Here is a 15,755-nt window from a genome sequence, read left to right on the forward strand (position 1 = left end):
TGGACAAAGTCACCCTGGTTTACCGGTATAGAAAAATAAATATGTAGCATATAGGTTCTATGAGGTTATAGTTCAGAGCTTAGCCTTTATCCTTATGAGTAATGGAATGAAAGGTTTCTAATTGAAACGATCAAGTGAAATTTAAAAATATTTATATATTTCTTACAAATATAATACAAAAATCTCTAATTACAGAGAATGATAATCTCATCGTCATTATCCAATCCCTAAAATTCTAATTTATACACAATCCATTTAATACACTCACAATCATGTCGAGGTAAAGTATAGTGCTCATTGATTTCTATAATATACAAGGTACATTTTCAAAACAAAAATCATAACCCACCTTCGCCATTTTTCGATGATTGTATAATATTATGTCGCGTATTTCTGTACTCAGTCTCACCTTATCAATTCCGCATGGCTACACTATAATTATTTATTTTGTAATATCTTGAGATTGGCTCGAAAAGTTCTATTTTGGTCAATCGAATAAGTCTTGACAGAATTTGAGCTAGTTCTGATTCAATTCTCTTCTCTGTACGTGAACTGTTTCCATTCTGAAAAAAACAAAGAATATTGAAGTTTTATTGTCATTTTGTCGTTAGTTTATGAGATGTGTAACTTCTATTTATAGAAAGAAATAATTAATGAATCACCGTTCTCCATTCATATGGAGAAATAGGTCTATATGAGAATCTTTTGATACGGTACGTTTATGAAGTTAATAATGGTAGTAGTAGTTTAACATGGAGTAAGCTACCATGAATAAAAATAAATGACCAAAATACTAAATTACCAAAAATCTATTAGCAGACATACACTATAGTTGTAACAAAAGAATCACAATGTTCATCACAGCTAACAATATGTCCCGTACTGAGAATAAGCAAATAAATATAAATATATGATAGGCCTATAAATTCAATGTAGGTATTCTCAGGTATGGTCTGAAAGAAATCTATCATCTTGATATGCGACTTAATATAATTCTTCATTCACAAAATTTCTTTCCACAAAACAACAAATTTTGATTACGACAGATGGAGATTACACTGAGCTATTGCAATATTATTCAAGTGCTAATGAATTCATTATTTTCAATAAACGAAAATCCAAATTAAATGCTGAGAATTTTCGAATTTCCATCTAGCTGTTTACTCTATTGTCAATATTTGTGCAGAAGCAGAAGTCTTCGGGGTGATTTAATTTAATTTATTTGATTTGGAGTAATGTTTAATGATAATATTATTAAATTTTGATTTTTATAGAATCTAATGAATGTTCACTATTATTCTGTGAGGTAGGTAACTAATTGTAGCTTCCGATTCGATTATAGTAGGCCTATAGAATGAAAATCTCCCATTTGAACTAAATTATTCGTACGGTATATTAACTTGAGCTCACGTAATAAACTGCTTGACAATTCAAATAGATACTTGCAAGCTGGATAGGTAATGTAGCCTAAGTAACACATTTTCACATTAATTTTATGTAACATTTACTTAGTACGGTACCGGTAGTTTAGAGTTTCAAGTTTATAGCCTATGTTTTCAATAATGCAGCATAACTCATACACGGGTTCAAAGTTTGAATGAGTAACAAATTCTCACATTTTATGTAACATTCACTTATCTAGGTGATTTAGAGTATGATCGTTTTAAGTTTCTAGCCATCGTTTTCAATAATGCAGTATAATTCATACTGGTTCAAAGTTCCAATTTCTGATCTGAATTTACTGATCAAATTCATTGCAATATCCAACTTGAATACCACTCAATAAATACCACTCCATCGTATTTTTTCACTATATAATGTTGATGGCAATATAAGTAAAGGCTGAGTTGAGATAAACATTTTTCTACTGGTACCGTGTACCGTAGATACCCTATCGTTTCAAAGATAACCTTGCTCTGTCACACTCTGTGCTAGTTGCACAAAAGCCGGTTAAATTTTAATCGTGTTCAATTTCACGAGAACCAATCAGAGAAGCCTTCTTTTCAAAAAAGCCGGTTAAATTTTAATCGTGCTCAATTCACGAGAACCAATGAGAGAAGCCTTCTTTTTAAAAAGCCTTATCTATCTGATGAGTTCTCGTGGAATTAATCACGATTAAAATTTAACCGGCTTCTGTGCAAACGGAAGTTTTAGATTAGTTATTAACTTCTAAAGAATGTCTGATCTATTATTACCAGGAAAATGAGTTCAACTGACCTTTGAATTTATGCTCATTCATTTTAATAATTGCTCTGGTGGCTCTGTTAGTGAAAGGTCCTCTCTTGCCGTTCCATTCGGCTGGCAGTCCCTCGGGGTCAACGTGCTTGTGTAGCGAGTCGAAGTCGGTTCCGTGGAGGAATATCTGAAAAATATGTCCCATTAAACTATACTAATACTATTTTTTGAGAATAGAATCAGGTCGAGTCTCTCCTCAATCTGTTGCAAAAAAGTTTTGAAATAGATTGATACCTGATTTAATGCAATAAAGCTTAAAACTTATGTGTAAAATTGCTAAATATAGATAAATTCCATCTAAAATTTATTTTTCCTCCACCTACTGTCTAAAGTACTTACTTTACTCCCTGAAACCAAATACTTAAGTGTCACTTTTTCGCTCTCGGTAGTAAAAAACAGAAAAACTCCCTAGGGAGTAAAAGTGACTCCATTTAAATAACATGGGGAGCATCTCTATTTTGAAACTTACATTGTAATAGGTTAGAAGGTCTAAGCTCAGATGAGAAAGTATAATAGAGGTGTCTGTCATTGAGTCAACTGAATTCAATACCACAACCAGAAATTTGATCAACTCATGAAATATATGTTTGTATGATAATTATTATATTCTTAATATTATTAAACGATAAAAATTTATACAATTTTTAAAATATTTTATTCTATTCAAAATACCAGCCAACAAATATTTTTGATCTGCAATTCAAATCTGAACTGGAGTCAGCCATTTTTGGTAGCTGCTCAGCTGATATAATTGTTACAACTTTTGCCGATAGATAGCGCAATCGGCAGTGCCAATCAGACGACCGGTTTTTAGGTTTTAGATTTAGGTTATGTTGTTAGGAATCATTGTCACCAATACGTAAGTTATTAGAATGATTTTATTTGCAGTTTCTATGAAAAAATGTAGATGGAGGAAAAATGTTGTGTACATCATGAGCGAAAAATACTTTTTCTCCCTCAGGAAAATTGCTGCCCTCGGCTTCGCCTCGGGCTTCAAACTTTTTCCCACAGGGAGAAAAAGTCGTATTTTTCACTCTAGATATACAAATAACTATTTCATATCAAAATGAGAAAAAGTTCAAATAACACTGCTGGCGGTTCCACAGGGCTATTTGAACACTGTGAAACTGACTTCTCGTAATAGGAATTCACTAAAGATTATGTGAACATTGATTTGACCAAACAAAATAAACAGAGGAAAATTTGACCAGGGCAGTAAATCCGAATAGAGTTGATTTGACCAAACAAAATAAACTATGAAAAAATTGAACTAAAAGTCAGTGAATTCGAATAGCTAGTTTAAGCTACAGATAGTCGAGATTGAACAGATTCTATTGAAAATTATAGAATGACTGAACGTATTTATGAAGTTTGTGAGTGATTAGATGCCGGTAAGTGGTAATTCAATTGTTGAATATTAGACAATTAAAATGTCCACTTTTATCACGTAAAAGATCAGATTCTCCATTCAATATTCGATACCCTCTCGTGTACATATTAGCTAGATTAAGATTAAAAGAATATTAGTAGAATATTATATATTTTTACTTTTGGATACTTTACTTTTGAAAACATTAAAGATTAGATATTTTTTATTTTTCAAAAATATTGAATCATCCAACGTCTCTTCATTGAAATTGATTTATCAACAACAACAACAAGTTGACGGAGTTATGCATTCTATGCTAATGAATGAACTCTTCATAAAAATGAAACAAGAAAGAATAAGATATGAAAAGGAATACTTATTTAAATAGGTACTATAAAAATAAAATCACATAGAGGAGACTTTTTAAATGCCAATCCATAGCCCACTTACCCTCTTACGAAGTTTCTTTTTCAGGAATGGCTTGAAAACTGCATAAATAGCGTTGAAGTAGAATGGTTGATTCACCACATGCACTGCTTTTAACCTCAGAGGAATTTTATCCTGAAAAAAAAGAATTTTATACAAATATACTCTCAAAATACTATGAACAGCTTGCTGATTATGTTACAACTTGCTGATTTAACAATATTTTGTATACTCGGGTATACATTGAGAACTAGCAGGTAACCCGTGCTCCGCAAGTGTCTAATTAATAACTTGACAAACTGAAAACTTGACGTACTAGATTCTTGAATAATTCAATATTCCTATACAACTTAGTTTACAATTTTCACATCAACAAACAGATACGGGTTGAGAAATCACTGTGCCGTTTTCGCCATTTATTTTCTCTTGGAACTCTGTATCGAAATCATCTATGACACCATGTGATCCACCTTCTTATTTCAAAAAATGAATTTGGACTCATATGAGGGTCAAAGATGTTAAAGCGACAGAGTAATTATTTATTTCAAATAGGATCCTCAATGAAATATTTCCCTTGTTGGAGAAATATTCAGCTGTTTCCATGATTTTCATCAACTCTGTATAATTGAAAGTTGCAGGTTTCATAGATTGCAACACAACAGTTCTTGTTTGAGCGAGTTCTCCAACCGAGGGGGTTACTAGTAGCCCCTTTAACATGCATGTTATGTTATGAATGTAATTTTTCCGTACTTGAATGTTTTTTGGGACGTTTTTGTTTGTTGAGTATTTATTGGTATGTCAAGTATACTTAATGTCTCATCCACACTAACACCCAATGCTTACAAATGAGAAATGACGACGAGCGCAAGAGTGTGGATGGCTGTTTTGCCAGTGCTTATCGCCTTCACTGGCCTTCGCTTGCCATCGCACCGATTTTTGTTGAGCGAAGGCGAGTGGCCAGCCTGGCATCCACAAATGGTAACATTGCTGTGTGGATGGCAAGACCAACGTGGTCAAGCTGCTGGTAAGCATCCAACTTGGCCACCGACTTGGCGATAGTTTGGACTGGGTTGGTAGTGTATTTTCTGTTTGTTTCTTAATTATTAATCTTATTTCAACTCCTAAAGAAATGAAATCGATGATGATGTTGGATTACCTGAACAATGTTAGCTAAATGCCAGGCACAAGTGGGAGTGGCCAGCCTTGCTTGCTGGTAGAGCGTGAGATCTTTCAAATCGAGAATAGCGACTGTTCCGGTGATTTGCAGATGTGGGTCCTGCAGCATGATCTCAAACACAGTCGTGCCCAGTTGGAATGTCTCGTCCAGTGGCGATTTGTCCAGGTCCATTCTAGCTGCGATTTCAAGCAATTATTCATCATTAATACAATGGAATTATAACTGCACATACTCATCAGCCTACATAGTTTTCCTATCATGTAGAGTGACCCAAAAGTGCTTGAGGTACATATTCTCCTATATGGCCCACAAGTCAGTCTTTAATTCATCAATTATCAAAAAAGTGGCCCAAAAGTCATACACCATGAATTGTACAATTTTTGAACTCAAGCTTCATGATAGGTTTCAACTTTCAAGCAATAATTCTACATTATTTTTCATTATTGGTAAAATTGTTCCCCAATACTATACTATACTATACAGTACTATACAAGAGAGTTGTACGGTACTATATTAATGAGAAATGATAATTGTCAAATGTAAATTTCCTCCAACAATCCTTTAGGAATTATTTTAGGGTTGTATATCAGAGAGATCCTATGCAGTCCTCACTCCGTCCTTAAACAATCAAGCAATCAATCAATTACTTCAAAATTGAGATTCAATCAGATACCAAATGCCCTATTAAAATAATGTACCTTAAAGGCAAATTAAAGTACTATAGTAGGTACTAATATTATATGGTATAATTTTGTTATCATTTCGCTCTCTATTATTTATTATGACATTGAATATCAAAGTACCTATTGCAAAATACTGTATTATTCCAAAATAGTTTTATTTAGCATAGGTAGGTACTACTCGTATATTGGTATGAAGTTTTTCTGCAGTCCTCACTCCGTCTTTAAACAATCAAGCAATCAATCAATTACTTCAAAATTGAGATTCAATCAGATACCAAATGCCCTATTAAAATAATGTACCTTGAAGGCAAATTAAAGTACTATAGTAGGTACTAATATTATATGGTATAATTTTGTTATCATTTCGCTCTCTATTATTTATTATGACATTGAATATCAAAGTACCTATTGCAAAATACTGTATTATTCCAAAATAGTTTTATTTAGCATAGGTAGGTACTACTCGTATATTGGTATGAAGTTTTTCTTGATTTTTACCTGCAAAAAGAGCGCACATACGACGTCCTTTCCGATCGACGCCTGGCAAACTACTGAAGTGCGCCATATCGTAGAGGTAACTGTTTTCCGAAGGTGTTGTGTATGTGTAGAAATGTGGGTAACTTGCTTTGAATTGGTAGTAGTTCTTGAGCTGCAATTAAACAAAACGCAACTTATTGTATTTACACCTATATACTTATGATATACACATTTATTCCACTTGGAGTTCAGTTTTAGTGTTTTACAAAATTTTTATTCAATAGAATTTACTAAATTTTATTAAAATTTAAAAAAAAATTGCCCAAAACCTCATGATGCTTACAGTAACAAATATACATAAATATAATGTAAGTTCATTTCTATTCATAAATGTTGTCGCTTTCTAGATATTAGATTTCTCATTTCTGGAAGTATAAGCCAAAAACTCCTCTCAAATTGCAAGATAAAATTTGAAATATGAGATAAAATTCATTACCGTTGCCGTGCTACCAATTTTTCCTTAAACGGTTGGAATAGCATATGACACCTATCACACTAAGGAAAGTTGTCGGCTCCAATAAAATAGATACTTGATAAACTGTGAATGGATCTATTGCCTATGAATGAGAAATCCAGTTTTCAGAGCAAATTAACTTATAATCTTCAGATGAAAATTTTGGCAAAAACACAGAAATATAAAACGAACAATAACTTACAAGCCTAATGATTTCAGAATTATTACGAACTAAAAAATACTTATCTAGTTTACAGTTGAAACACAGTGGCTATTGGCTTTACTACACTAAAAGCGAATTTTGCACAAAAATTTATATAAACTTCAATCTAAAACATTAATAAATTCATTTAAACAGACAATAATTCAGAGCACAAAATTATACAAGCAACAGCCAGCCATATATTCAGAAGAAGGTCCAACAGGAAAAAGACACAAGTTGCCAGTCACGAAAGACAACGCCCTGTTCAATATCGATCTTTACAGACACGTCAACACAAAATTATAACTTATAAATTTAGAATTCACATTCTACATCTGTTCTCAATAAAACTTTAATTTGAAAATGTTATTTTAAATTTTTATACATATATTCTATTCAAATAAACGATTTATTTAGTAATTTGTTAACCCTACCTCGGTGACATTATGGAACAATGCAACAAACATTACGATAATAAATTCTCCGTCAAAAAATTTGTCCGTCTATTGATAACTCTGACATTTACTATAAAGTTCCATAGATCTCGAATTGAAGATTCGATTTAAATGTGAGAAGAAAAATGTAATATTACAAATACCCCCCTCTTGACATAAAAAAATTTTACTGTTTGAAAATTTAAAGAAAAAATTTACATTGACCCTAATGAAAATTGTTGAAATTTAAATTTGAGAACAGTAACAATTTTTTCTAGAAAAACATTACATGTCATCCACAAATATTGAAAATTATTATAAAAATTCATCAATAGCGTTTGTTATATGTTTCCAAACAATATCTCAAAATATAGAATATCAATATTACTTTTGATTTAGCTTTATAATTTAAAGAAAAATATCTCAACAGAAAGTTTAATATGTAAAGAATAGTTTTTTTTGAAATTGCACATAAATTTAATAGATAGAAAAATTTAATTTTTATTGCATAAAAAAATTTAGTATGTTGAATAAAAAAATTTATTATCATTATTTATTTTTTAAATGAATTGATGAATTGTTACATTTAATTTTCACATAAAATTTCAATAAATCAAAAAATGTTCATTTCTTTCACTATTGCCGCGGTTGATTTTATTGATGCACATTTTGGAAAACAGTCCGTTAAGGCACTCAGTATGATTTTCAGTTAAGTGTGACTCCAATGTGATGACGTTAAGTGTTGGGCTGATCTGGATGCACGTAGTGTTGGGCTGATACTTGTAGTCGACTGCTGCATACCAAACTCGATACAGGTGACATCTCAGTTAGCATTGCTTCATGTTTGTAGTAGACGGCTGCATTCCAAATTCAATACAGAGTCACATAAATTTTGTATCATATTTGTAATTATACAATGTACATTTCAGGCTTGAAATGACAATGTAATTTGTTTTTTGGAAAAGAGATAGACGCTGCATACAGGATTAATTTAGGTGAGGATTAATTTAGGTAAGGTTTGGTTTTTTGATATTTTCAGCTTTCAAGGTTTAGAGTTCTGCATACAGGAATAATTTAGGAGAGGATTTTTTTTTGAATCAATTCTTTCATGATACTGTGACTGTTCTTCTGAATTCAAAGTTGTGAATGTGAACATGGATGGCAATTACCTCCAGGTAATGCAGTAGTGTTGAAGTTTGAGATACAGAGTCAGCAATAGCATTGGCATTGCTATTTGCGTATGCTTTGGTGTCGGCTTTGGCATCGGCGTTGATATTGGCATTGGCGCAGGCATTGGCATTGGCGCAGGCATTGGCATTGGCGCAGGCATTGGCATTGGCGTAGCTATTGGCATTGGCGTAGCTATTGACATCAGCACAGGCATCGGCGTTGATTTTGGTGTTGGCATCAGCATTGGCGCAGGCATTGGCGTAGCTATTGGCATTGACGCAGGCATTGACATCAGCACAGCATCGGCGTTGATTTTGGTGTTGGCATTGGCGCAGGCATTGGCATTGGCATTGGCGTAGCTATTGGCATTGGCGCAGATTTTGGCATTGGCGTAGCTATTGGCATTGGCGCAGGCATTGCATTGATTTTTGTTGTTGGCATCAGCATTGGCGCAGATTTTGGCATCAGCATTGGCGCAGATTTTGGCATCAGCATTGGCGCAGATATTGGCTTCGGCGCAGGCATCGGCGTAGTTATTGGCGTTGGCATCAGCACAGGCATCGGCGTAGATTTTGGCGTAGTTATTAGTGTTGGCGCAGGCATTGGCATTGATTTTTGTTGTTGGCATCAGCGTTGGCGCAGGCATGGCATTGATTTTTGTTGTTGGCATCAGCATTGGCGCAGATTTTGGCATCAGCATTGGCGCAGATTTTGGCATCAGCATTGGCGCAGATATTGGCTTCGGCGCAGGCATCGCGTAGTTATTGGCGTTGGCATCAGCACAGGCATCGGCGTAGATTTTGGCGTAGTTATTAGTGTTGGCGCAGGCATTGGCATGATTTTTGTTGTTGGCATCAGCGTTGGCGCAGGCATTGGCATTGATTTTTGTTGTGACATCAGCGTTGGCGCAGATTTTGGCATCAGCATGGCGCAGATATTGGCTTCGGCGCAGGCATCGCGTAGATATTGGCGTTGGCACAGGCATTGGCGTAGATTTTGCGTAGTTATTGGTGTAGGCCGCAGCGTTGATTTTGGCGTAGATATGTCACACTAGTTCGAAAATCACCCAAATGTTCTTAACACTCTTCATGGCGTTCACTTGTTACTGATTTCGAGATTCACATGATAACTATTTCAATGTTAATGTCTGTGCTGTACCTGTTATCTTAAAATGCTTATAAACTAAGAAGAAAAACTTGATTAGGCTATCAATACAATCTAATACACATAAAATTATTTTAAGTATCTATGAAATTGAAATTTGTTAACATCTTATTATACAGTCAGCAATACATAAATTGTAAAATATGGACATATCAATGATAAATTTAAAAAAAAATCATTCATTTTCATCTATTCACTGTTCAAATATCAACATTTTAATCCATTCTTCAAAATAGAAATATAATTTCATAACACCCTGTATCATTATCAAAATTGTAAAAAACAAACATCATAACAACACAACAAAAATTTAATTTCAATACATATTTCAATAATTTCAGACATTTGGTCTTCTATTCAATCATTTCATAATATATTGCATTTCATTATTATTTAATATAACATTTCATTTATAGCATGTTCATTTCACATTTATGATTTATCATTCAGGGTTTCAAAATTATTTAGTTTTAATTTTGTTCAAAAATTGTATAAAAAGCAAATTATTTAATATTATTAATCATCGTTTGTTGGATACTATAGTTTATTTCGACTTTTCAATGTTCTAAACACAAACTACATTTCATGACAAAACTTTACTATCAAACATTAAACAAGAAACCATTCAAAACATCAATAATATTTTGCTTCAAAGGCAAACAAAATTCATAAGTAATCATCATTTTGCATCTATGGCAATCAACATTATTAATCATTAATTTTTTTGCATCTATGGCAATCAACATTATTAATCAACACAAAAAGTATTATCTCATTACTGCCTCTCTAAGTCATAACCTCTGTTATTCCTTCTTTAGGCAATAATGGGTTTCCATCTCAAAAAACAATCACATACCAGCAAAATTCTAATCAACAAACCCCACTAAAAATTCTACATACACTCCAGCATCCATTTCAAACGATAATCAATCATATCAAAATTTATAGAACAAACAGTTTTAAAATTTAAAAAAAAATATCAATTACAAAACACTTTAGAAAAATTTTAGCCTTTAACTCATTTCAATTGATAGTATAACACAACGTTTTAAATTAACCAATTATTTTTTAAAATAATTTAAAATTTAAAGACTGTATAATAAGTATAAACATTTCAAGATTATGATACAAAGATGATCAAGATGAAATACTGGGTAAATAAGTTCCCTAAAAAATACAAACAAGAGAAAAAGAAAACTGGGTAAATAAATTCCCTAAAACATACACACAGAATTGATACACTTCACATAAGTGATACATGATGAAAAAATATGTCACAAGCACACAATTCTTTACACTACAGTGGATAGATTTTGGAAAAGTTAAGTTTTATCAACAATTTAAAGATTAGGAAAATAAGCTACTATTTTAACTTCCAAAATTATTTCAGAAAAAATACAAATTTAAATGACTATGGACAAGATTGGTTAAGATATGCTTCATAGAAGAAATTTACTGAATATTACACAAAGACAGGAAAGAATCGAAAATTGAAAAGAATAAGGGCCAAGAAAATAGGCTACAGGAAAGAAAAAAGACACAATTATGGACTCTTACCATACACTGTGTAGCGATTATGCTATTCTGAATCCCGGCATAACACAGGATTCCTAATCATTGTGTGTTGGGGAATACCCTTTCATCATGTGATTTATTGTCATCATCTTGTAAGTAAGCAACTTGAAACAACCTTTGAATACTAATACATCGATGGAAACTTTGCGTTTTGTTTTCTTCAATAGCATGATATTATTCATGGGTTCATTAGTTTCAACCAAGCAGTTTTGCCTACAAAAGTTCGTCATGTTCACTTGAAAATGCATTGCATACACCTTTTCAATTTTCAGTTGAAAGTTGAACTCATCAACTTGACTCAAAGCAAGATTCATTTTGTTACATTTTTCCTAACCTCTACAGAAACCTGTCTCATGTACTCATTCATTTTGTTTACAATCTTCCTAACTTTTGATGTAGTAATCTGATCCATAGAAACATTTGATTTGTTTACTGTTTTCCTAACCTTCAATGTAGCAATAGTACTTTCTTGATAGTTGACTTTCAATGAAGACAACTCCTACCTACTTCTTTACTCAATTCTACACTTTCACTATGGTTGACTTTTTCAACAACAGTAACTAGGCCTACATTGTCAGAAACTTGAATGAGTTGATCTTGTAACTTAACACTACTATCATCCTGCTTCAATTTGTTTTCATCTTCATCTTCATCTTTCAATGTTTCATGTGCACTTTTCAATAGAAGGTTTATACTAACCTGCTCTAGTCTAATGCTAGTACATTCTTGCTTCATATCATCAAACCTAGCATTTTGATTTTTAAACATTTGGTCTAACTTAGCATTTTGCTTATCAAATTTAGCATTTAACTCATCAAATCTAGCATTTTGTTTTTTAAACATTTGGTCTAACCTAGCATCTTGCTTATCAACAGTTGTGTTAAGGCAGCTATTAACTCATCATCAATTTTAATATTGTTCATATTGTATGCCATTTTGCTAGTCTGCACAGATAATATATTCATTAGGACTTGATCTCTCTTGAACTGATTTCCCACTCAGCAACAAACCATTCATAACCTATCAAGAAATCTATCTACTAATAATTTCTATAACCAGGGATTTCATGGTGTACCATTTGGGACATATTTATTTTGTAATTCGGTCCCACCACAGGGGTAACATTTGCCGTGCTACCAATTTTTCCTTAAACGGTTGGAATAGCATATGACACCTATCACACTAAGGAAAGTTGTCGGCTCCAAAAATATGTCGTCCGTTCGAGCGTGTAAATTCTTTTCAGCTGCGGAAATAAAAACAAAATTCTATAGATCTCTGTAAACAAAGTTCAATTTATTCGAAAAGTGTGATATTGAAACATTGTAAAATTTAACAATAATTGGTGAAATGAGAACTTTCCTACTGTCAAAAAGTCCTAAGAAGAGAAAGCCAATAATGGTATTAGTTCATTGAATTCTTCATTCAATCCCTGAGACAATTTATTCTTCTCATTGATTCTTTTCTTTGGAATTTCAATAAGAGGTTTATTGACTTTATTACTACTATTAATTATTGTAAACTAAGAAAAAAATGTACTAAAGAAAACAAATCAACTTTAGCTGATTTTACATCACTATAAATATTTGATTGTCATTTAAAAAAGTGATTTAAACGCTTTCTTATAAAATAACGTTTTTATTTAAAATGACAAATCAACATCATTCAACTTTCATAAAATGTACCGTAGATTGATTAATTTTCCTCAATTTCATCATTCAATAATTATTGTTGTCGTAAATGTCTGAAAGCAATCACAGTCAACTGGCTTCAAATAATATTTCAATTAATATTCAATAGACAGTCACTTCAATTCCTCAACTAAAAAGAAATGAGCTATCAACTACTTCTCTTTATTGTTATTTGTTACGACTGAAATAATTATGTTATCATTCATTGCTGTCTCTGTCATAAAATTGAGCTTCATAATTATCATTGTCTATGATTCAATTAATGATGACTCTTGTTTCCACTTTATCAAAAGTTCCAATTATAGTCTTATATTTATATTATCATGCTAGTTTTTTACTCATCATTTTTTATTTTCTTCTTGAGAATGATATTTTCATACTGTAACTTATCGATCATAATAGAGAATAGTCCTGTATGAAAATAATATTTCAATTAATATTCAATATCTAGACAGTCAAAAAATGTGTTATTTTTTGGACATTTCATTAATTTATCAAAATTTGGGAATGGAATAGCTTTGGGCCAAGCCTATTGTTCCTTCCTAATCATATTCATATGATTTGTGATTCTGTCCACGAATAAATAGATAAATAGATGAAGACTTATATTAATATATTTGTATCTATAACCCATTTGTATCTATTGTACAAATTTATAGGCCTATTATACATATTAGCGTATCTATATCAGTAGTCTTTATGCATCTGCACTTTGAATTACGCTACTGTATGTTTTTTATTATTATACAGGCTGAGTGAAAAGTCCGAGAACGGCTTAATATTTCATACACAAAGGTAATTTGACGGTGAGTGTGATTGGGGATCCTACTCAAATTGAAAAAACTACTTTACTATGACTTTAAAAATCTAGTCCGCCATCTTGGATCCGCAATTTTGAATGCAACACTATTTTTTTAAATAGGAAGGTGGTCATGCAATACATGACTTCGATACGGAATTTCAAGAAAAAATGAATGGCGAAAACCGCACATCGATATCTCAAACCGTTTAGAAGATATTACATTATTAATCAATACCACTCATGTATTTCATTTCTGATTTGCATGTATTGATTAATAATGTGAATATCTTCTAAACGGTTTGATATATCAATGTGCGGTTTTTGCCATCCATATTTCCTTGAAATTCCTTATCGAAGTCACGTATCGCATGACCACATTCCTATTAAAAAAATAGAGTTGCATTCAAAATGGCGGATCCAAGATGGCGGACCAGATTTTTAAAGTCATAGTAAAGTTGTATTTTCAATTTGATTAGGATCCCCAATCACACTCACCTTGGAATCACATTTTTTTATGAGATACTAAGCCGTTCTCACCTTTGTGTATGAAATATTAAGCCGTTATTCTCGGATTTTTCACTCACTCTGTATATGTAACATTGATATTCTCATTTTCCTATTTATATATTATATAGGAGGATTAATACTGGGAATTCTTCTGTAATACTCTCACAGTAAAAAAAATATGTTCAGAGGAATATTGAATATTCGTGAAAATAAAACAGTGAATTAGTGATACGGTATATATTATGCTTTTAGAATTATGATAATTGGAGGACATAAATTATTGAGCTTTCTGTTAGAAATTAGAACTAATCGTAATTTAATTTGTTTAGTGATCCTGGAACAATTTCACTAAATGGGGTAGGCTACTTCTTTCAAGTTGATAATATTTCAGAACAAGTACGAGATGCAAACTTCATTCGAACTAAAAGGGATAACTTTCTATTGTACCTAGGAAAATGAATTAATTAAGCCTAGAGAATGAGCAAGTCATTTTCAAGACAATTGGTGTACAGTAGTGCTTTGACCTGATTTCCGTTCTCGATAAGTCCTTACAATAGGAGTAAATCTTCTTCAAAATTTACATCGCTTCAAATGTAGACTCTAGTGGCTTCCTGATGAGATAGGTTTGGGTTACACTATCGTGATTGATTATAATTTTACTTATCAATATTAATCCTTCAAGAAATACATCAATTATTTATATTCGCGATTGAGAAAATTATTACCTATTATAGACTGGGCCCATGTTTATCTTATTCTAATGTTCTCTTCATCATTTTCATTTCACTCTCTTCATTCCATGGCTATATGTTTACCTTTTCCCCAAAAGTGAAAAGTATTCCAAATTAAGTACTTTTTCCAAAGTATGTATCTTGGAATAATATTCATTGACTATAATCAAAAATGTTATCTGATTTCTATAGGGTTAAAATTTGAACATTAAAAATTTCAAACTGTTTTCTGACTGAAGAGCTTTCACAATTTAAATCAATTTGGAACATTAACAAGTGGATTGAGTTCCTTATCAAATTATCACTCTGAGAGAGTACAAAATCAATGAACTCAGAAACATCATCCGTCATTTCATCCATTTGTGAACTACCACAAACTGGATAGACAAAGGTGCTATCTATTTATCTGTGTGTCTACTATCTTGAACTATTGCACATTTTTTACAATTATTGCATAAATTATTACAAATAAACATCGACGAAGTTACACGGCGAAGTTTATTTAATTTGTAACAATCAAACAGGTTATTGAAGCTTTGTTTCATTCTTTTTTTTGAACAAGAGCTTGTCTGTTCTCAAGCTTTGGTATTGACAAAAAATA

At 32.1% G+C, this 15,755-nt stretch overlaps 1 protein-coding gene across 1 annotated transcript in view; it reads right to left on the minus strand.

The window, feature by feature from the left end:
• Window positions 1-450: 450 nt before the first annotated feature.
• Window positions 451-15,755, minus strand: part of LOC111047547 (clavesin-2) — a 42,961-nt gene continuing 27,656 nt past the window's right edge. The window contains exons 3-8 of the mRNA XM_039422751.1: window positions 12,572-12,669; window positions 6,389-6,539; window positions 5,187-5,383; window positions 4,055-4,165; window positions 2,218-2,362; window positions 451-563 (exon numbers count right to left, since the gene is read on the minus strand). Of these exons, the coding sequence (XP_039278685.1) occupies window positions 529-563; window positions 2,218-2,362; window positions 4,055-4,165; window positions 5,187-5,383; window positions 6,389-6,539; window positions 12,572-12,669 (737 nt within the window). The 3' untranslated portion in view covers window positions 451-528. The remainder of the gene's footprint in view (window positions 564-2,217; window positions 2,363-4,054; window positions 4,166-5,186; window positions 5,384-6,388; window positions 6,540-12,571; window positions 12,670-15,755) is intronic.

The sequence above is a fragment of the Nilaparvata lugens genome, chromosome 3, assembly GCF_014356525.2.
Source record: "Nilaparvata lugens isolate BPH chromosome 3, ASM1435652v1, whole genome shotgun sequence".
In the NCBI taxonomy this organism is placed as follows: Eukaryota; Metazoa; Arthropoda; class Insecta; order Hemiptera; family Delphacidae; genus Nilaparvata; species Nilaparvata lugens.